At 42.8% G+C, this 22826-nt stretch overlaps 1 protein-coding gene and 1 pseudogene across 2 annotated transcripts; one reads left to right on the top strand and one right to left on the bottom strand.

Annotated features, from left to right (window-relative positions):
- Positions 1–179: 179 nt before the first annotated feature.
- gmcl1 (germ cell-less, spermatogenesis associated) lies at positions 180–7585 on the bottom strand. Of its 2 annotated transcripts, none has more exons than XM_023983834.2 (15): positions 7206–7585; positions 5418–5607; positions 4970–5093; positions 4770–4866; positions 4103–4200; positions 3821–3933; positions 3662–3727; positions 3164–3275; positions 2957–3047; positions 2692–2832; positions 2523–2592; positions 1885–1960; positions 1615–1760; positions 1322–1409; positions 180–1192 (listed from the first exon to the last, which is right to left on the bottom strand). In XM_023983834.2, exons 2-15 carry the CDS (start codon positions 5591–5593, stop codon positions 1055–1057), a joined length of 1536 nt encoding a protein of 511 aa, XP_023839602.1. In that variant the 5' UTR covers positions 5594–5607; positions 7206–7585; the 3' UTR covers positions 180–1054. The 2 variants fall into 2 exon arrangements, with proteins under 2 accessions (XP_023839602.1, XP_023839603.1); XM_023983835.2 differs by having other exon boundaries at positions 3164–3248; positions 7206–7584.
- On the top strand, positions 5771–22690 carry LOC111960827 (vitamin K-dependent gamma-carboxylase-like; annotated as a pseudogene).
- The last annotated feature ends 136 nt before the right edge of the window (positions 22691–22826 follow it).

Raw genomic sequence — 22826 nt, 5'->3', positions numbered from 1 at the left:
TGCTCTTAATATCTGCAACCTGTTCTGTGATTCTTTCCCTCCATCAGTTTTTATATAAACATTTTAACAATGGTATAAAGGGTGGAATTGCGTTGGTAATATCTTTTAGCCTGAAATTCTTTATCTAGCTGCGTCTTTTTGCAATTCATCAAAATGTGAATAGTAATGCAAAACACACCTTATACAGCTTTTGAAAACACCAGTTTTAATAACTAAGCATGTACAGCATAGTGAAACCTGTATAATGTACAAATGTATGCACAGACACTAATGGTGAACTAATTGACAGCATTTCAGTGAGGATATTACAGCACAAGTTATTAGTCATATGTACAGGATACATGGTATACACTGTCCAACGAAATGCTTACTTGCAGGTTCCTTCGACAATGCAGCAATACGAATAATACGATATGAATGACTGCAAAGTGTAAAGGTAAGCCCCCACTTGAGGAAACTGACAGATCAGTAAACTATTTTGTCAAGACTGCCATGCCACTTTGGTCCAAAATAAATCAATATGCCCAACATCTTACAATACATTAAGGCAGGTATATTACAATTATCCTAAATGTAGACTAGAAATTAAAGTAATATTTTGAAAGTTTAAAAGCAGCACCATATTCTGCCATACGTATTTGAAATTCACATCTAATTCAGACCAACTAGTGGCCAACATACTCAATTAGCAATACTGTATGTGTTAGTAATTACATAGAGGATAGTAATGGATGTACAGAACTAGTAACTGATAATTCCCTGTGAGAGATGACCATGGTCACACTTCTGATAGCACCACAGCCCACCGGTGTGGACTATTTATTGGCAGTGTAAGTTTTTTTATTTCATTAAAAAAAGCAAAATAAATAATATAAAAGGCAAATCAAATATTAACCATAAACTGAAGAACGATGAATATTTTTGAAAAACAACGTATCCCAAAACACAATAGACTGGGCTAAAGAGCATGCAGATGCCAGGGTTGTGTGGGGTAGAAGCTGTGGGCCACAGCCTGGGGTCAGAGAGGGGACTGGTTGAGGGTGTGGAGTTGATATCAGGATACACTGCGGGCGCTGCTCTCTGGTTCAGGGGCATCAGGACGGCGGTCCATATGAGATGTGTACTGGAAGTTACAGCACACGTAGAGGGGGAACGACAAGAGCCGACTGTCCAGGTTCATCACCACATACTCCTGGAAAAGAGACAGGAACAGAATGCCATAATTATTTCATCCGATTCAGGCAATACTTAAGACCGAGATGTGTTAATTTCAAGAGGGGAGGAAAGTTTCAGAACGTGGATTATGTGTGGTCTGACTGACCTGGTCTTTCTCCAGGGTGAGAAGCTGGTAACCAGTGGATCGACTACACACCAGCTTCCCACTATTATCAAAGGAGGCCAGGCGTAACCTGAACAGAGACGAACAGCGAATGACAGGTGAGGGGCTAGTCAGGCCTGATAGAGCACAAGTAAATCACATGGCAGTTATACAGAACATAATTATACTATTACTACTACACACACAATGCATTGCCAACCTTTGAAATCTGAAGCTGTCCTATGCGTGTTGTGCTGATCACAGCCTAGGTCCTGTCTGCAGCGTGGAACACTAACCTGTATGCTAGATGCCTCCGGGGCTGCAGACTCACAGCTCCCCCACATGGCTGGCTCAGTGTATTCCTCTTGAACACTATGAAGCGGTTGGTGTAGGTCACTAGCAGGTCAAAGCCAAAGTTGAAACCTGTCCACCGCCAACAGTACTAAGCAAGAATAAAAAGTTAAAACATCCTCTTATTTGATCTTTGCTTTAAAGTGCTTATTATATGATTCAGAATAAATCATAAATGATTTCCTTATTACACAGAGACTAATGGTTTGACTCACATCTCCATCTTTGGTCAGTTTCCTGCCACACCTCATACTGCTTGACTCAAACTCCTCCTTGTTGGCATCCTGTGGACTACAAACACAAATGTCTTACTATAGAAAGAAATAGTAATGGCATCTTTTTGTAGGCACCAACTCTGCAATGGTTCATTGGACAAAGCCCATGTAGAAATGAATGTTTTTTTTGGTTAAATATGGAAAATAAGATCTGTGGTAAAGACAGGCTTAGGAGATCTTATACGTTTTGTTCTGTGAGATTGTCTTCGTCAGCTAACGTCACTTTTTGTGAATTTTGAAGCATTTATGTAATAAAAAAACAAAGCACATAAAGGCATCATAATCCATAAAGGTCATGTTTAACTGACTGATATCTCACAGAACAAAACGTATAAAATCTCCTAAATCTGTGTTAACCTCAGAACTTATGTTCAGCGTTTATCCCAAAACCCTATTCTTTCCCCATTAATTTCCGCCATGGCGGTGGCCGAACGAATTAGAGGTAACTAATTTCTGTGTTTTAGGACAAGCTGGCGAACTCTATTCATGCGGAAATATATTTTCAGTCACTGAAAGTGGCAGATTGGCATTAATCTTGTCATGGTGTGATGTTGCTGGTTTGGAGCTCCAGTTCTCACCCATTGTCATTGTCGTGCTCCGTCCGTAGCATGGCAAACCACTGGCTCTTGTACACGGAGGTTAGCCAATCTGTGGTATGAGGAGTTGTACAGAATAGATCAAAAATGACCACAAAAACAGTTATAAGTGAAAGTGAAACATAAACCACTATCCAATCATCAACCTTACCGGGTGGGAGAATGTTGTCTCTCTCCAGGATGCGTGCAGAAGCCAGGTCGTTGATGATGTATTGAAGGCGCACATGTCTGAAGACGGGAGTAAAGGGAGCGCCGTCCTCTGTTTTTAAGAAGGGCTCCTCCTCTCCCAACTCTGCAACAGCATGCACGTAAGGTCCATTAGAAAAGACTGGTCAGCCAGCGACTGTCTATTCTACAACCCCTTGTTCAGATAGGCTTGTAGCTAGCTGTGACATGCACTGTGGAACAGAAAGTACCAGTTCTGCGTTTGCAAAGCCAGGTGTCAGCGTCAGCCAGTAGTTGCTTGATGGGACCGTCCCAGGATGGATTGAGCTGCAGGAACATCCACTGAGGAGAGGCAGTTACAAAGAGAGGGTATGAATGAGAACGAAAGAATGGGGAAGGGGGAGATAAATCAACGGTCTTCCTTACAGTAGAGACAGCCCAAAAGGCTGCAGTAGTACCTTTTTCAGGGCTGTGTAGACGTCCATCTCCACCTGCATGACGAAGAGGTCAGACGACTGGATCAGCGGTTCCATCACGTCCGCTCTGCAGATACAGCACACACCCTGCTCACTGACCACACAACACGTAGCCTCTAATACCAGTATGTACAACAGTTCTTGTGCTTACGTTGCTTCCAGAGGCAGCTTGGAACTCGGTAGTGACTTACAGTTGACCGGGGCAGCTCTAGCAGGGCACAAATTTGACGAACTGACTTGTTGGAAAGGTGTCATCCTATGACGGTGCCACGTTGAAAGTCACTGAGCGCTGCAGTAAGGCCATTCTACTGCCAATGTTTGTCTATGGAGATTGCATGGCTGTGTGCTCAATTTTATACACCTGTCAGCAACGGGTATGGCTGAAAATAGCCGAATCCACTAATTTGAAGGGTCCACATACTTTTGTATATTTTGTGTATAAGCCCTAGGGAAAAATATGAAAACATTAATGAGACGCACCCTAGCTCCTTCATCAGGTCAACATTCTGATGGGTCATGAGGTTATTGAGGAGCCATTCCTGACACCTGCAGGAGACACACAAGCATAAGCATGTAGTGCGAGACGAAAATAATTACATGTGTAATATTATTCAATAGGAGTGAACTGATGGGGCTTACTTCTTCATAACAGAGTCCAGGCCGTAGATGCTGGCAGAGGAGTAATAGCCACACACAGTCTTGACACTGACATTCTCTTTCATGGTCTCGCCACATTGCTGGATCAGACCATCCTGCAAAGACACAAAGGCATGGCTTTGATCATCTATTATCATTCAGAAAATTCCATTCCAGCAACTTTCAACTCACACATATCACTATCATCTCAACATTATCACTACATTGTATACAGTTACATTCCATGTAAAATATACTGAAGTGTGATAATGACCATCTACTGACCAGTTGGAGCATACAAGCTGCTGCTAGGATACTGACCACCCTGCTGGGCTTGATCAGAACATCATCCCGGTACAGAGATCCAAACACTACCTGTAGAGCTAAAAACACACACAAAGACAAATGTGTATAGTAACTGCAAAAAAGAAGTTCAGTGACATAAACAAAGCGATTTGTAGTATTTTATTCCTGACAGCAGTATTGTAGTACTCAAGTCCGACTCGAGTCCCGATTTTCATGACTTGTGACTCAACCATTAGTGACTGGGATTCTCCTTTCTCATGACTTGTATTTGCACTTGGACTGGCTACTATGATAAGCAGAATTTTACCAGCATTGGGTGCACATATCTGCAAGGGTTCTGTTCTCTAGCAGTGGGAAGGATGCGCCACACCCGGCACACGCATCCGACGTCAGCTGGTGAGCTGCAGGGGAGCAAGTGATGATTGTGGGCAGACAAGCAGGCAGGCTCCGCTTCGATCATTGGCTAAGCGACACATCGCGCAAGCGACTGCTTTAAGAAATTGAAAACAATACTAGTATCGAGTTTTAACTCATGACTCGACCATTGATGACTCGGACTTCAGCCATAGGGACCTCTAGACTCGACTTGGACTCAAGGTTTAGTGACTCGACTACAACACTGCCTGACAGTGACTTAAGTCCTCACCCTCTGTGTCGATGTTCTGGTCTGGGATCTCTAACGGTATGACCATCATGTTGGACTCCTTCCAGGATCCACTGAACATGCTGGAGAAATACCCCGACTACATAATTAAAACACAGGGAGGAGAGAGGGAGTGGAATGAGTCACAGGCATTGGCTTTGTAGAAACTTCAGTGTGTAGTGTACACAGAACAGTGCACTAACCTGGCACAGGTAGACTTTGTGCAGGTTCCACTCCTGCCCAAGGGCACAGATGCGGATGTCACTGTTCTCGCCGTTCAGGAACAAGGTCTGATAGATGTACTTGGAAGTGCTCTTTAGCTTCTTCCTGTTACAATTCCAAAACAAACCAGCAGAGGGCAGGCCAAGGTTAGAAACAGGCTGGCCATATGAAAGACATGAAAGATGTGTTAATACCTTACCTGTGCTGTGAAGGGCTCTCTACACAGTCTACGCAAACAGAGTAGACTGCGTCGCGTTCCAAAAATTCTGCCGCACACATGTATGTGGAACTACGTAGAGCGTGCCGCAAACGAAGCTCCGTTTGTGTAGACCTTTAGTGTGTTTTTCTCTTACTCTGTTTTGCTGTGTGTGTGTGTGTGTGTGTCACCTGTGTTCATGAAGTTGTGTGTATGTGTGTGGCTCTTCTCACCTCCGTGGTGTGTCCAGTAAGGCATCTTCCTCATCAGGCTCACTGTCACAGTCGCAGTGTGCAGTCCGTTTCCTCTTTCTGCACTCACATCCATGCTTGCCACTGGCACATGCATTCTCAACTGCTTCCTCCGGATTCTGGGAGGAGGCCTGCATGCGGCTGCCCAGGGTGCCCATCTCTCCCCTGCACACTACACACAAAACAAGACCGTCAGCATGGATGCATTGTAATTCATGAGCTTCACTACTCAGGGGTAAACTAGATTCGGTCACTTTTTTGTTAATGAGTAACTATTTCTTAAAGTTATCTAGGTTCAGATCTGGAGAACTTTCACAGTTATTTATATACACTACATGACCAAAAGTATGTGGACACCTGCTCGTCAAACATCTCATTCCAAAATCATGGGCATTCATATGGAGTTGGACCCCCCTTTGCTGCTACAACAGCATCCACTCTTCTGGGAAGGCTTTCCACTAGATGTTGGGACATTGCTGCAGGAACTTGCTTCCATTCAGCCACAAGAGCATTAATGAGGTCGTGCACTGATGTTGGGCGATTAGGCCTGACTCGCAGTCGGCGTTCCAATTCATCCCAATGGTGTTCGATGGGGTTGAGGTCAGGGCTCTGTGCAGGCCAGTCAAGTTCTTCCACACCGATATCAACAAACAATTTCTGTATGGACCTTGCTTTGTGCACAGGGGCATTGTCATGCTGAAACAGGAATGGCCTTCCCCCAAACTGTTGCCACAAAGTTGGAAGAAAAGAATCGTCTAGAATGTCATTGTATGCTGTAGCGTTAAGATTTCCCTTCACTGGAACTAAGGGGTTTAGCCCAAACCATGAAAAACAGCCCCAGACCATTATTCCTCCTCCATCAAACTTTACAGTTGGTACTATGCATTGTGGCAGATAGCGTTTTCCTGGCATCCGCCAAACCCAGATTTGTCAGTTGGACTGCCAGATGGTGAAGCGTGATTCATCCCTCCAGAGAACACGTTTTCACTGCTCGAGTCTAATGGCGGCTAGCTTTACACCACTTCAGCCGACGCTTGGCATTGTGATGGAAACGCAGTTCATGAAGCACCTTACGAACAGTTATTGTGCTGATGTTGCTTCCAGATGCAGTTTGGAACTTGGTAGTGAGTGTTGCAACCGAGGACAGACAATTTGTACTCGCTACACGCTTCAGCACTCGGTGGTCCCGTTCTGTGAGCTTGTGTGGCCTACCACTTCGTGGCTGAGTTATTGTTGCTCCTAGACGTTTACACTTCACAATAACAGCACTTACAGTTGACATTGGCAGCTCTAGCAGGGCAGGAATTTGCCTAACTGACTTGTTGGAAAGGTGACATCCTATGACAGTGCCACCTTGAAAGTCACTTATTTCTTCAGTAAGGCCATTTTACTGCCAATGTTTGTCTATGGTGATTGCATGACTTTGTGCTCGATTGTATACACTTGCCAGCAACGGATGTGGTTGAAATAGCCCAATCCAGTAATTTGAAGGGGTGTCCACATACTTTTGTATATATAGTGTATTTCGAAAGCATAAATGATAAACACAATTAAGTCCTGTCCTCTGACATCAACAATACTACGGTAGCTAACTACGGTAACGTTAGCTAGCTAACAACCTCAGGCAGTGTCCAGCTATCATTGTTTTTGCCACAGCTCCTTAGCTAGCTACCTACACAACACAGCTAGCTACTTTCGCGTACGACCGGGTAGCTAATAAATGTAACGTTAATAGCTAGATCATTTACGATATACAGAAACTTAACTTACCTGATATATATAACAAGGCAAACCCGTCGGCTAGCAAACTTTGTTGACAATGAATTTAAACACGCCTAGCTATGTTGCTAGCAAGCTCAGCTGTGACAGGTCACAGACGTAACTTAGCTACTGTTAGCTAGTACAGTACTGTACCTAAACAACAAGCCTTCTCAGCTAATTTGTTGGGGACAAAGAGGTAATTTAGCACCAGATATTGCGGAGCTAGTTAATCCGGCCAAATATGATCTACCAATAGCTTGAACATCATTAGTAATGTTTAAAAGGATATTTCAAGAACCATTGTCAAATTGTCTTCCTATTTTCCATAGCTAAAACGATGCAGATACCACAGGCTCACAATTTGTCTTCTTCTAGCCTGCTAACTATGATGTGCCTCACGCGCTTCTGCGCATTATTGCCATCTACTGTACTATATGTGATATGCAGATTTGGACAGGTTACCTGGTGCTAGCTAGTGTGGGAATATGTTTATATTGGATGATTGTTCAACCAGATTTATATATTTAAAAAATGTGTAGGTGACCAATGACCACTCCCAGAAACAATGCAATGTTATTTCAGGAGGTAATTTTGATTTGTTTTAATAACATCTCCTAAACCCATTCTCATCCCAACCGCTGTAGTCATATCATTTCCAGATCCCCACTAGCAGTAGTAGATGTGTCTCGTGAAAAAAACAACCAATAGACGCTGAGCACCGTTTCAGGTTCCCAGTCGATTTTCCAGACAGCCTTCATTTGAACACGGGCTGACACGTACCCAACTGTTTACTTGTGTTGAATAACTCATTGGGAAAAGGAGGTACCTTCTGCTAGGTTGACATCCCTGTCCATATATCTAGTCTTTTTTGTGGTTGCATAACCGAGTTATTAATAATCTTCTTCTTAATAGGGGGGCGCTGTTTTCACTTTGGAAAAAATCGTGCCCAAATTAAACGGCCTCGTACTCTGTTCTAGATCATACAATATGCATATTATTATTACTATTGGATAGAAAACACTCTGAAGTTTCTAAAACTGTTTGAATTATATCTGTGAGTAAAACAGAACTCATTTGGCAGCAAACTTCCAGAGAGGAAGTGAAAATTCTGAAAAAGGGGCTCTGTGTCAGGGCCTGCCTATTCAACTGGCTTATATTTATGGATCTGTATGCACTTCATACGCCTTCCACTAGACGTCAACAGGCAGTAGAAGGTTGAATGGGGTGTCTAGCTTGATGTGAGGCCGAATGAGAGCTTTTGGAGTGACAGGTCCGCTCTTTTGTCAGTTTTCAACTGCGCGCCGGGGAACCTTACATTGTCTTCTGAAAAGCATTCGGTATACACGATGAATTGCTCCGGCTCTGATTTTATTGGATACATATGAGAAGAACATCATAAAGTAGGATTTTCAACCGAGTTTGACCAGTTTATTCAACGTTTATTGGGAATTTKGGAATTTTTYGTTCSAGGCGCCAAGAGTTGATGGGCATGTTCGYGCCACAATGCTAGCCAAAGTTGCTAATTCGACAGAAGAAATGGACATTCTAAAACCAAACAACGATTTATTCTGGAACTAGGACTCCTTGCACAACATTCTGATGGAAGATCAACAAAGGTAAGAGAATATTTATGATGTTATTTCGTATTTTTGTGGTAAATGTTGGCTCCAACAAGGCGGAGAATATGTGAGCGCTGTCTCACAATACTGCATGCTGTATGTTGTACTAAAGTTATTTTTTTAAATCTAACAYAGCKGTTGCATTAAGAACCAGTGTATCTTTCATTTGCTGTACAACATGTATTTTTTAGTAAAGTTTATGATGAGTTCTTTGGTTAGATTAGGTGACTGTCCAAAATACCTCCGGACATTTTGGCGTATTGTGGCTACGTATTCACAATGTAAAACCAGGATTTGTACCTCTAAATATGCACATTTTCGAACAAAACATAAATGTATTGTATAACATGATGTTATAAGACTGTCATCTGATGAAGTTGTCCAAAGGTTAGTGATTAATTTTATCTCTATTGAGTTTTGTGAAAGCTATTTTGGCGGTGAATAAATGGCGTTGTGTGTTTGGCTATTGTGGTGAGCTAATAGAAATATATATTGTGTTTTTGCTGTAAAACACTTAAAAAATCGGAAATATTGGCTGGATTCACAAGATGTTTATCTTTCATTTGCTGTACACCATGTATTTTTCATAAATGTTTTAGTAAATGAGTATTTATGTATTTCACGTTTCTCTCTGTAATTATTCTGGCTGCTTTGGTGCTATTTGTGATGGTGGCTGCAATGTAAAACTACGATTTATACCTCAAATATGCACATTTTCGAACAAAACATAAATGTATTGTATAACATGATGTTATAAGACTGTCATCTGATGAAGTTGTTCAAGGTTAGTGATTAATTTTATCTCTATTTGTGGGTTTTGTGAAAGCTACCTATGCGGTGGAAACATGGTGAAAACATGGCGTTGTGTGTTTGGCTATTGTGGTGAGCTAATATAAATACATATTGTGTTTTCGCTGTAAAACATTTTAAAAATCGGAAATGATGGCTGGATTCACAAGATGTTTATCTTTCATTTGCTGTATTGGACTTGTGATTTCACGAAATTATATTATATGATATCCCTGTCCCGTTAGGCTAGGCTATGCTAGTCAGCTTTTTTGATGAGGAGGATCCCGGATCCGGGAGGGAGACTCTTTAGAGGAGGCAGGGGCGTGCGACAATGCTGCTGCAGGTATGTAACAATTGTTGCTTTGCAGCTCTGCTTTCAGTAAATTGTTACACTGTTTATAGCAAGGTGAGATTTAGTTTGAGTAATACGTTTATTACGGTGAGTGAGTTGCATTACATCCTTATACGTGCAACATACGCAATGAGTTTATAATCAGGAAAAACAATTCATTGTGTCTTATGGTTTATAGTGCATTGTGGAATTTACATACAGTACACAACACATACCTATTGCATTCTTGTGAACAGTAGGGTAAAGATGGTTCTCTTCTGAAGTGTGAATTGGTATACATCTTTCCCCTTCTCGCTTAGGTGCTCCTTTCATTGAGTAGTCTTCAGAACAGGGGGACTCTTCTGGGAGTAGTGATGAAGGGACCATGGACAAGGGGACGGCACCAACAGCAGAGAGGGTAGTGGAAAGTGAGAGCAGGATGAAGCATCTGTTTGGGTTTGAGAAGGAGGACTTGACCTCCTGGCATCACCTGGTGTATCTCCTAAACCGCCCGACTGACCCTGCTTCTCTGGGCATCTTCCACTTCCTGTTTGGTGAGCTGTCAGGCTCACCCATATGTAAAATATATGCACGCATGACTAAGTCGCTTTTGAGAAAACCGTCTGCTAAATGAAAGATATTATCATCTTCTGTCTCTTCCCCTGTCTCTGTCCTGCAGGCATGATAATGACAATGTGTGCCGCTTCCCTCTCTTCAACTTCCTGCAGCTGCTGCCTCTTGATTATATGTACCTGGTCTATGTGGTGATGCTCTTTGGTAGGTCAAGTTCTGATTCAGTGATTAGAACAGCAACTGTATGCTGTCCCCTTTGTGTGTGTGTGTTTTAATGAGAGCATCAATGTTCAATTTCCATGTTTGTGTCTTCTTTATAGGTGCTGTGGGAATCATGCTGGGCTGTTTCTACCGCCTCTCCTGTCTCATGTTCATATCCACCTACTGGTACATCTTCTTCCTGGACAAAACAGCATGGAACAACCACTCTTACCTTTACGGCCTCATTGGCTTCCAGCTGACATTCATGGACGCCAACAGATATTGGTGAGTAGTTCATCTCTTATGAAACCATTGTACTAAAGAGTTGTTAGGTATAATATATTTGGTTAATTGACATTCTTTTTTTTCAGTATCTTTCTGTGTGTGTGTGTGTGTGTGTGTGTGTGTGTGTGTGTGTGTGTGTGTGTGTGTGTGTGTGTGTGTGTGTGTGTGAGTGAATGCACACTTATGTACATACAGTACCAGTCAAAAGTTTGGACACACCTACTCATTCAAGGGTTTTTCTTTATCTTTACTACTTTCTACACTGTAGAATAATAGTGAAGATATCAAAACTATGAAATAACACATATGGAATTATATAGTAACCAAAAAAGTGGTAAACAAATCAAAGCCAAACCCTTTGCCTTGATGACAGCTTTGCACACTTTGCATTCTCTCAACCAGCTTCACCTGGAATGCTTTTCCAACAGTCTTGAAGGAGTTCCCACATATGCTGAGCACTTGTTGGCTGCTTTTCCTTCACTCTGCGGTCCAACTTATCCGAAACCATCTAATTTCAGTTGAGGTCGGGTGATTGGAGGCCAGGTCATCTGATGCAGCACCAGATGGGATGGCGTATCGCTGCAAAATGCTGTAGTAGCCATGCTGGTTGAATGTGCCTTGAATTCTAAATTAATCACAGACGGTGTCACCAGCAAAGCACCCCCACCCCATCACACCTCCTCCTCCATGCTTCACGGTGGGAACCACACATACGGAGATCATCCGTTCACCTAGTCTGCGTCTAACAAAGACACGGCGGTTGGAACCAAAAATCTCAAATTTGGAATAATGTCCATTGCTCCTGGGTTTCTTGGCCCAAGCAAGTCTCTTCTTCATATTGGTGTCCTTTAGTAGTGGTTTCTTTGCAGCAATTCGACCTGATTCACGCAGTCTCCTCTGAACAGTTGATGTTGAGATGTGTCTGTTACTTGAACTCTGTGAAGAATTTATTTGGGCTGCAATTTCTGAGGCTGGTAACACTTGATGGTTTTGGCGACTGCACTTGAATAAACTTTAAAAGTTCTTGACATTTCCGGATTGACTGACCTTCATGACTTAAAGTAATGATGGACTGTCGTTTCTCTTTGCTTATTTGAGTTGTTCTTGCCATAATATGTACTTGGTCTTTTACCAAATAGGGCTATCGTCTGTATACCATCCCTACCTTGTCACAACACAACTGATTGGCTTAAACGCATTAATTAACTTTTAACAAGGCACACCTGTTAATTGAAATGCATTCCAGGTGACTAGCTCATGAAGTTGGTTGAGAGAATGCCAAGAGTGTGCAAAGCTGTCATCAAAAAGTAGCCACCTTTTTCCATATGTGTTATTTCATAGTTTTGATATCTTCACTATTATTCTATAATCTAGAAAATAGTCAAAATAAAGAAAAACCCTTGAATGAGTAGGTGTGTCCAAACCTTTGACTGGCACTGTATATTATTATTTTCAGGTCAATAGATGGATTACGTAATCCTAAGAAAAAGAATGCCCAAGTGCCACTTTGGAACTATACTCTTCTGAGGTTTCAGGTCTGTGCCAAATTCATTATATTGAATCCATGGAAACTTGTCTTCATCACTACTCTATTAAGCGTATCTGCCTAATTACATGTGTGTGATAAACTTTTAGGATGCTCCTATAATATGAATATCTTGATATATGTCCTTGGCAGATTTTCATAGTATACTCCATTGCTGGAATCAAGAAATTGGATGCAGACTGGGTGGGGGGATATTCTATGTCATACTTGGCACACCATTGGCTTTTTTGACCCTTTCAGGTTAGTTAAACAGGGCCCTGCTCTGTCATGTTTTGCGCGGCTTATCAAACTGCCCCAATCTCACAAGATTGTATGGGTTTTATCCTGTGTGTCTGTCCCACAGGATGATTCTGCCTAATGAAATGGTGAGTCTACTGGTTGTCCATGGAGGTGGTCTTTGTCTGGATCTGTCTGCCGGCTATCTGCTGTTTTTCGACGCTACACGCCCTTTTGGCATTTTCTTTGTCAGTTACTTTCACTGTATGAATTCCCAACTCTTCAGCATCGATGAGAACCCATTGATTAATTGTATTTAGTTATCAAAACGAATGATCAAATATTATAATTCAAACTACAAAATCCATGAGGGCTGCTTGTAATTACTAAGCCTCGTCATTAAACGATTGCATTGATAAGTATTTCCTTATCACTTATCTTTTTAAAATGTATTTAACCTTTATTTAACTAGGCAAGTCAGTTAAGAACAAATTCTTATTTACAATGACGGCCTAACCTAATGCAAGCAGTCTCCTGTGACCCAGAAAGCATTTTCAAAGCTATCTTTTCTATAATGATCCACTATTTAAGTAAATCTATAATCCCCTATTGATCACATTGTCCTTTATTTTATCTCCAGGTATGTTTGCCTACACCATGCTGGCCACGAGTCCTCTCTTCTGCTACCCCGACTGGCCCAGGAACTTCTTTAGTCGCTTCCCAGAGTTCCTCAGGCCAGAGCTGCCGCTCACGTCTCCTCCCCCACAGCCCAGCATCTCCTGTGTTTACCCAGAGACCCAAAACACCTCTACAGGATCCACTCTGCCCCCAAGGCCTCTAAAACACGGTTTAAACACAAGCTGGCAACTCTGTTCACCATTCTTTACCTGGCTGAACAGTTCTTCCTGCCTTACTCTCACTTCATCACACAGGTACTACTCCTGTAGAAATGGAGGATGAGTTTGTGATAAACTCACTGTGTGTACCACTGTCAGCTAAAGTTATTTCCCAACTCTACGGGTTACCAGAATAATTGCTCAATCAGTGTCAACACTGCTATCCGTCAGCGCCAAACAGTAGTGTAGACTAGCTTGAGTCAGCAGAACGATGGGAGTTGCAGAGGGGTGTGGAAGGAGGCTTTGTAGAAGTAAAACTGATCCATAAATCCTGCTGTCCTGATCTGGAGTGCAGTTTTGTTTTTTATTTTTATTTTACCTGTATTTAATTAGGCAAGTCAGTTAAGAACAAATTCTTATTTTCAATGACGGCCTAGGAACAGTGGGTTAACTGCCTTGTTCAGGGGTAGTAGAAAGGGATCTTATACTGTCCCTTTTGATATTCCTTATATACAGTTGAAGTCAGAAGTTTACATACACCTTCGCCAAATACATATAAAGTCAGTTTTTCATAAATCCTGACATTTAATCCTAGTAAAAATTACCGGTTTTAGGTGTTAGGATCACCACTTTATTTTAAGAATGTGAAATGTCAGAATAATGGTAGAAGGAATGATTTATCTCAGCTTTTATTTATTTCATCACACTGCCAGTGGGTCAGAAGTTTACATGCACTCATTTCGTTTTTGGTAGCATTGCCTTAAACAATTTAAACTTGGGTCAAACGTTTTGGGTAGCCTTCCACAAGATTCCCACAATAAGTTGAGTGAATTTTGGCCCATTCCTCCTGACAGCCGGTGTAATTGAGTCAGGTTTTTAGGCCTCCTTGCTTTTTCAGTTCTGCCCACAAATGTTCTATAGGATTGAGGTCAGGGCTTTGTGATAGCCACTCCAGTACCTTGACTTTGTTGTCCTTAAGCCATTTTGCCACAACTTTGGAAGTATGCTTGGGGTCATTGTCCATTTGGAAGACCCATTTGCAACCAAGCCTTATCTTCCTGACTGATGTCTTGAGATGTTGCTTCAATATATCTACAAAATTGTCCTTCCTCATGATGCCATCTATTTTGTGAAGTGCACCAGTCCCTCTCTCAGCAAGCACCCCCACATGATGCTGCCACCCCCTTGCTTCACAGTTGGGATGGTGTTCTTCGGCTTGCAAGCCTCCCCCTTTTTCCTCCAAACATAACGATGGTCATTATGGCCAAACGGTTCTATTTTTGTTTCATCAGACCAGAGGACATTTCTCCAAAAAGTACGATCTTTGTCCCTATGTGCAGTTGCAAACCGTAGTCTGGCTTTTTTATGACGGTTTTGGAGCGGTGGCTTCTTCCTTGCTGAGCGGCCTTTCAGGTTATGTTGATATAAGACGCGTTTTACTGTGGATATAGATACTTTTGTACCCGTTTCCTCCAGCATCTTCACAAGGTCCTTTGCTGTTGTTCTGGGATTGATTTGCACTTTTTGCACCAAAGTACGTTCATCTCTAGGAGAACTATTGCTTGTACAGATGAACGTGGTACCCCTTCAGGCGTTTGGAAATTGCTCCCAAGGATGAACCAGACTTGTGGAGGTCTACAATTTTTTTTTTGCAGGTTTTGGCTGATTTCTTTTGATTTTCCCATGATGTCAAGCAGAGAGTCACTGAGTTTGAAGGTAGGCCTTGAAATACATCCACAGGTACACCTCCAATTGACTCAAATTATGTCAATTAGCCTATCAGAAGCTTCTAAAGCCATGACATAATTTTCTGGAATTTTCCAAGCTGTTTAAAGGCACAGTCAACTTAGTGACAAGAAAATAGCTGTGCAGCAATGCTCCCCATTCAACCTGACAGAGCTTGAGAGGATCTGCAGAGAAGAATGGGAGAAACTCCCCAAATACAGGTGTGCCAAGCTTGTAGTGTCATACTCAAGAAGACTCGAGGCTGTAATCGCTGCCAAAGGTGCTTCAACAAAGTACTGAGTAAAGGGTATGAATACTTATGTAAATGTGATATTTCAGTTTTTAGCAACAAACAAAAAGTTTGTGCTTTGTCATTATGGGGTATTGTGTGTAGATTGATGAGGGAAAAAAGATTTAATACATTTTAGAATAAGACTATTGTAACAAAATGTGGAAAAAGTCAAGGGGTCTGAATACTTTCCAAAGGCACTGTGTGTGTGTACATTGAGTATACAACAAATTAACAACACCTGCTCTTTCCAAGACACTGACCAGGTGAATCCATGATCCCTTATTGATGTCATTTGATATTTGCATCCACTTCAATCAGTGTAGGTGAAAGAGAGGAGACAGATGCACAAAAATCTTCTTTTTTTTAAACGTCTGCCATTCAAAGGGTGAATGGCCATGACATAAAATTGAAGTGCCTTTGAACTGGGTATGGTATTAGGTGCCAAACGCACCAGTTTGTGTCAAGAACTGCAGCGCTGCTGGGTTTTTCATGCTCAACAGTTTCCTGTGTGTAGGAAGAATGTTGGCTGAATGGACATCCAGCCAACTTGACACAAATGTGGGAAGAATTGGAGTCAACATGTGCCAGCATCTCTGTGGAACGCTTTCGACACCTTGTAGATTCCATGCCCCAATGAATTGAGGCTGTTCTGAGGGCCAAAGTGTGGGGGAGTGCAACTCAATATTCGGAAGGTGTTCCTAATGTTTGGTATATTCAGTGTGATATATACTGAACAAAAATATAAACACAACATGCAACAAGTTCAACAATTTTCCTGAGTTACAGTTCATATAAGAAAGTCAAAGCAGTATGCCACCTGCCTGAGACGCCACTTGCCTCACTACAACATCTCTGACCCAGAGATCTACTTTGACATCTGGGTGTCCATCAATGAACGCTTCCAACAACGGTACTACATGGCCTTTTTGTGATCTTTCACATCCTCCACATGGATAGAAATGTTCTTCGCAGTTTGGTCTTGAATTCTCTTTTCCCATCCGTTTAGGATTTTTGACCCCTGTGTGAACATTGTGAAGGCAGACTGGTCACCATTTCGCCCAAATCCATGGCTCACACCTCTGCTGGTGGACCTCTCTCCCTGGAGGACCAAGTTTCAGGAGATCGAGGACTCTTTGGACAACCAGACAGAGAGTCTTCACCGCAGACTTCCCAGGTTCGGGGTCTCCCCCTCTCCCTCATTGTTTTCCATTGAGAGTAATTATATTTTAGTAATTTAGCAGACTCTTATCCAGAGCGACTTACAGTTAGTGCATTCATTTTAAGATAGCTAGGTGGGTCAACTACATCACAGACATAGTAAATAGACTTTTACTCAAGGTGAGTAAGGAGGGGGATTATTTAAGATTCTCTTTGAAGAGGTAGGGTTTGAGGTGCTTTCAGAAGATCGGCAGGGACTCAGCTGTCATAGCTTCACGGGGAAGCTGGTTCCACCATTGAGGTGCCAGGACAGAAAAGAGTTTGGACTGGGCTGAGCGGGAGCTGCCCTCCTGTAGGAATGGGAGGTCCAAGAGACCAGAGGTGGTGTAGGGTTGAGGGTGTAGGGTTTGAGCATAGCCTGAAGATAGGGAGTGGCAGTTCCTCTTGCTGCTCTGTAGGCAAGCACCATGGTCTTGTAGTGGATGCAAGCTTCGCCTGGAAGCCAGTGGAGTGTGCGGAGGAGCGGGGTGACATGGGAGAACCTGGGAAGGTTGAAAACCAGGAGGGCTGCAGCGTCCTGGATAAGTTGCAGGGGTTTGATGGCACAAGCTGGGATCCTGCAGGAGCGAGTCACTGCTTTGATGTTTGCAGAGAACGACAGGGTGTTGTCCAGGGTCACACCAAGGTTCTTTGCACACTCGGAGGCTGACACTGTGGAGTTGTCAATCGTGATGGAGAGGTCTTTGAGCGGGCAGGCCTTCCCCGGGTGGAAGAGCAGCTCCGTCTTGTCGAGGTTGAACTTGAGGTGGTGGGCCAACATCCAAGCTGAGATATCTGCCAGGCACGCAGATATGGGTGTCACCACCTGGGTGTCAGAAGGGGGGAGAAGGAGAAAAGTAGTTGTGTCATCCTCATAGGAATGACAGGAGAGACCATGTGAGGATATGACGGAGCCGAGTGACATAGAATAGGAAAGGGCCAACATGGTGATTACTGATTCCTCACCCAAAGTACATTTCAATCCTAATCATGCATGTGTTGGTTCGTCTTTCCTCTAGGTCTCCACCTAGATAACTATGTCAGTGAGGACCTGGGCAACACTAGTGTGCAGGTGCTGCTGAATGTTGAGATAGTGGATGAGAAGAAGAACTACATGCTCCAACCTGGAGAGCAGAAGCAGGTATACTCCATCACCCTACCTGCTTCAGCCAGCCTGTAATAACACCCTTCAATGGATGACAGCTGTACTGTAGTCATTATAATGGTGTGGAACTTACTGCTAAACATAAGTTTCACATTCCAGTTGCCACGATGTTGCTAGGAGTACTCATTGTATGTGTGTGTGAGCAGCTTCCTGCTGTACACCTACCATAAGGTGTACACAGTGTCTGAGGAGCCGTCCTGCTACATGTACATCTACGGCAACACCACAGAGGCAGCGCTACAGAGGAACTTCACTAAGCTGTTTGAACTGCAGGAGCGGGTCCGCAACGGAACAGGTCAGGGCTTAAATATACAGCGCATTCGGAAAGTATTCAGACCCCTTCGCTTTTTCATCCTTACATCCTTATTCTGAAGTTGATTAAATAAATGTTCCTTAAAAATATACACGCTACCCCACAATGACAAAGCAAAACAGTTTTTTTGGTGACATTTTTGCTCCTTTATTAAAAATTAAAAACATACCTTATTTACATAAGTATTCAGACCCTTTACTATGAGACTTGAAATTGAGCTCAGGTGCACCCTGTTTCCATTGATCATCCTTGAGATGTTTCTACAACTTGGAGTCTACCTGTGGTCAATTCAATTGATTTTGAATTGAGCCATGAGGTGGAAGGAATTGTCCGTAGAGTTCCGAGACGGGATGTGTCGAGGCACAGATCTGGGGAAGGGTAGCAAAACATTTCTGCAGCATTGAAGGTCCCCAAGAACACAGTGGCCTCCATCATTCTTAAATAAAATAAGTTTGGGACTACCAAGACTCTTCCTAGAGCTGGCCGCCTGGCCAAACTGAGCAATCGGGGTAGAAGGGCCTTGGTCAGGGAGGTGACCAAGAACCCGATGATCACTCTGATAGAGCTCCAGAGCTCCTCTGTGGAGATGGGAGAAACTTCCAGAAAGACAACCATCTCTGCAGCACTTCACTAATAAGGCCTTTATGGTAGAGTGGGCAGATGGAAGCCACTCCGCAGTAAAAGGCACATGACAGCCCGCTTGGAGTTTGACAAAAGGCACCTAAAGGACTCCCAGACCATGAGAAACAAGATTTAACTATATTGGCTTGAATGCCAAGCGTCACATCTGGAGGAAACCTGGCACCATCTCTACGGTGAAGCTCAGTGGTGGCAGCATCATGCTGTGGGGATGTTTTTCAGCGGCAGGGACTGGGAGACTAGTCAGGATCGAGGAAAAGATGAACGGAGCAAAGTACAGAGAGATCCTTGGTGAAAACCTGCTCCAAAGCACTCAGGACCTCAGACTGGGGTGAAGGTTCACCTTCCAACAGGACAACGACCCTAAGCACACAGCCAAGACAACGCAGGAGTGGCTTTGGGACAAGTCTCCGAATGTCATTGAGTGGCCCAGCCAGAGCCCAGATTTGAACCCGATCAAACATCTCTGGAGAGAGCTGAAAATAGCTGTGCATCAACGCTCCCCATCCAACCTGACAGAGCTTGAGAGGACCTGCAGAGACTAATGGCAGAAACTCCCCAAATACAGGTTTGTCAAGCTTGTAGCTAAATACCCAAGAAGACTCAAGGCTGTAATCGATGCCAAAGGTGCTTCAAAGTACTGAGTAAAGGGTCTGAATACTTATGTAAATAACATCTTTTTACATTTAAAAAAAAATACATTTCCAAAAATGTCTACAAACCTGTTTTTGCTTTGTTATTATGGGTTATTGTGTGTAGATTGATGAGGGGGAAAAAACTATTTAATTTAATCAATTTTAGAATAAGGCTGTAACGTAACAAAATGTGGAAAAAGTCAAGGGGTCTAAATACTTTCCGTATGCACTGTACACACAAATGGAACTAACACACACAATAGGAACTAGCACGCAACATAAAGGAAGTGCTAAGCCAGTGTTTCCCAACCCTGGTCCTCCTGTACCCCCAACAGTACACATGTTCGTTGTAGCCCTGTACAAACACATGTCATTCAACTCATTGAGGGCTTGATGATTAGTTGGCAAGTTGAATCAGGTGTGCTTGTCCAGGGTTATAATAAAATGTGTACTGTTGAGGGTACTGGAGGACTAGGGTTGGGAAACACTGTGCTAAGCTAACACATTGTCTTGCCCCCACAGAAACAGAGCCCCTGCCTCCAGAATTCCAGCCACTCATCACTGGAGACAACGATGAGGGGTCAGAGGTCAATGTGACGGATCCCGTCGTCCGGCTGTTTCTACGCCAACAGTGACGAACTAAGGAAGTGAAGAAGCACAGGGAAGCCAACATGTTCGAAAGGCTGAACCGGTTTAATGTGAAAGTACTACATGCTGCGGCAAACGTGAGTGTTTTGTTTTCATTGCAACTACCAAAACCCATGACAAAGCTCGTACTTATGTCTGTATTTGTCTCAATGTCCTTGTCCACAAACAATTTCCCCATGAGGATTATAGTCATTATCCTGTCTTCTCTTAAACCCATGCGATTCCTCCACTTTCCACTGGTATCCTGCACCAGCTTGGCGCGTTTCTATGTTTTGTAGTAAAAAAGATAAAGATAAGCGTTTCCAATGACATCGGTATGCATCATATGATTTTAACCAATTGTCTACAAATTGGTTGTCACTTAACTTACCTTTTTTTACTACAAAACATAGAAACGTGCCATTTTCACATACACTACATGACCAAAAGTACGTGGACACCTGCTCGTCGAACATCTCATTACAAAATCATGGGCATTAATATGGAGTTGATCCCCCTTTGCTGCTATAACAGCATCCACACTTCTGGGAAGGCGTTTCACTAGATGTTGGAACATTGCTGCAGGGACTTTCTTCCATTCAGCCACAAGAGCTTTAGTGAGGTTGGGCAATTAGGTCTGGCTCAAAGTCGGCGTTCCAATCCATCCCAAAGGTGTTCGATAGAGTTGAGGTCAGGGCTCTGTGCAGGCCAGTCAAGTTTTCCACACCCATTCTCGACAAACCATTTCTGTATGGACCTCGCTTTGTGCACGGGGGCATTGTCATGCTGAAACAAGAAAGGGATTTCCCCAAACTGTTGCCACAAAGTTGGAAGCACATAATTGTTTATAATGTCATTGTATGCTGCAGCATTAATATTTCCCTTCACTGGAACTAAGGGTCCCGAACCATGAACAACAGCCCCAGACCATTATTCCTCCTCCACCAAACTATACCGTTGGCATTCGGGCAGCTGACTATGCATTCGGGCAGATGGCGTTCTCCTGGCATCCGCCAAACCCAGATTTGTCAGCCGGACTGCCAGATGGTGAAGCGTGATTCATCACTCCAGAGAACGCTTATCCACTGCTCCAGAGTCCAATGGTTGCGAGCTTTACACCACTCCAGCTTACGCTTGGCATGGTGATCTTAGGCTTGTGTGTGGCTGCTTTTGGCCATGTAGTGTATCTTAATACCTCTTAAGGATCTGACCCTTTTCTTAAATTTTCACCTAAAATGACATACCCAAATCTAACTGCCTGTAACTCAGGAACTGAAGCAAGGATATGCATATTCTTGATACCATTTGAAAGGAAACACTTTGAAGTTTGTAGAAATGTGAAATTAATGTAGGAGAATATAATACATTAAATCTGGTAAAAAATGTTTTCTTTTTTGCACCATCTTTGAAATGCAAGAGAAAGGCCATAATGTATTATTCTAGCCCATGCGCAATTTAGATTTTGGCCACTAGATAGCAGCAGTGCATGTGCAAAGTTTTAGACTGATCCAATGCACATCTGTTCAAAATGTTGTATCAAGACTGCCCAAATGTGCATTAATACATTTAAAGTTCATAATTGTGCACTCTCCTCAAACAATAGCATGGTGTTATTTCACTGTAATAGCTACTGTAAATTGGACAGTGCAGTTAGATTAACAAGAATTTAAGGTTTCTGACATCTATGTCCTGTGATTTTTTGTTGTTGTTACTTACAACCTTATGCTAATCACGTTAGCTCAACCGTGCCATGGGGGTGGGGGGACCGATCCCGTCAAGGTTAATGTTCGGATGGTGCTGGAGATGTTTAAAAATGTGGAAACCGAATTCTCTTTAATGTAGACATTAGCATTTTAGGAAGGAGTACATGTCATAGATTGTAAATATAAGGAACATATCTTTGAGGGTACCATGCGCTCTGTGTTGTAGGTTTCTGATGACAGCCATAGCTATGCGTAACCTGGCGGTGGGCCTCCCTCCTCTGGAGCAGCTGACCAGGGAAGTGGCCTTTTCCACCATGAAGGAACCAGAGACAGAGGCCAACCAGGAAGAGGTCGGCCACGATGAGCTCTAGGAGTATTGTTTGTGTGTGAGAAAATGTATTAGTAAATTAATGAATGTGTTTGAATGACAGTGAGAAGATGCTAGACTGCCAAAGGATTTTTGTAAAAGCCTGCATGGTGTTTGAAATTGTGCAGGGGCAAGTTTGAGTTACGACTGATCCTCCTGTTTTACAAAAAAAATACAGTCCAAAGTTGTTTAATTTTGCATATTGTCAGAAGTATCCATTTTTCATAAGTTAAATCCAACATGCACCTTCACAAAAGGTATCTCTTTGCTATGCCTAACTTTTAATGAGGTCATTTGATTGAGGGTAATCATTTTGTTTACTTGATAGGTACCTACACATAGCTAGCTAGAATAAAATGTGTTAACAAGAAATTCATTAAAAGACTTAAAAGCAATACAAATAAAGTTGTCAAGTAGTGGTGGAGCTGAACTTCATATGCTAGCTTTACTATGAGACAAATGACATTGTGCATTATGAAACCTATGGTAAATGTTTGACTTGTCACCATTTGCATTCCAAAATGCAGCTGGTACTTTTCTATGAACGTGAAACAAAATTCGCATTCTCAGT

This window comes from Salvelinus sp. IW2-2015, linkage group LG4q.1:29 (assembly GCF_002910315.2).
Source record: "Salvelinus sp. IW2-2015 linkage group LG4q.1:29, ASM291031v2, whole genome shotgun sequence".
In the NCBI taxonomy this organism is placed as follows: Eukaryota; Metazoa; Chordata; class Actinopteri; order Salmoniformes; family Salmonidae; genus Salvelinus; species Salvelinus sp. IW2-2015.
Note: the sequence above shows the minus strand (reverse complement) of the source record. Positions and strands in the feature narration are given on the sequence as shown.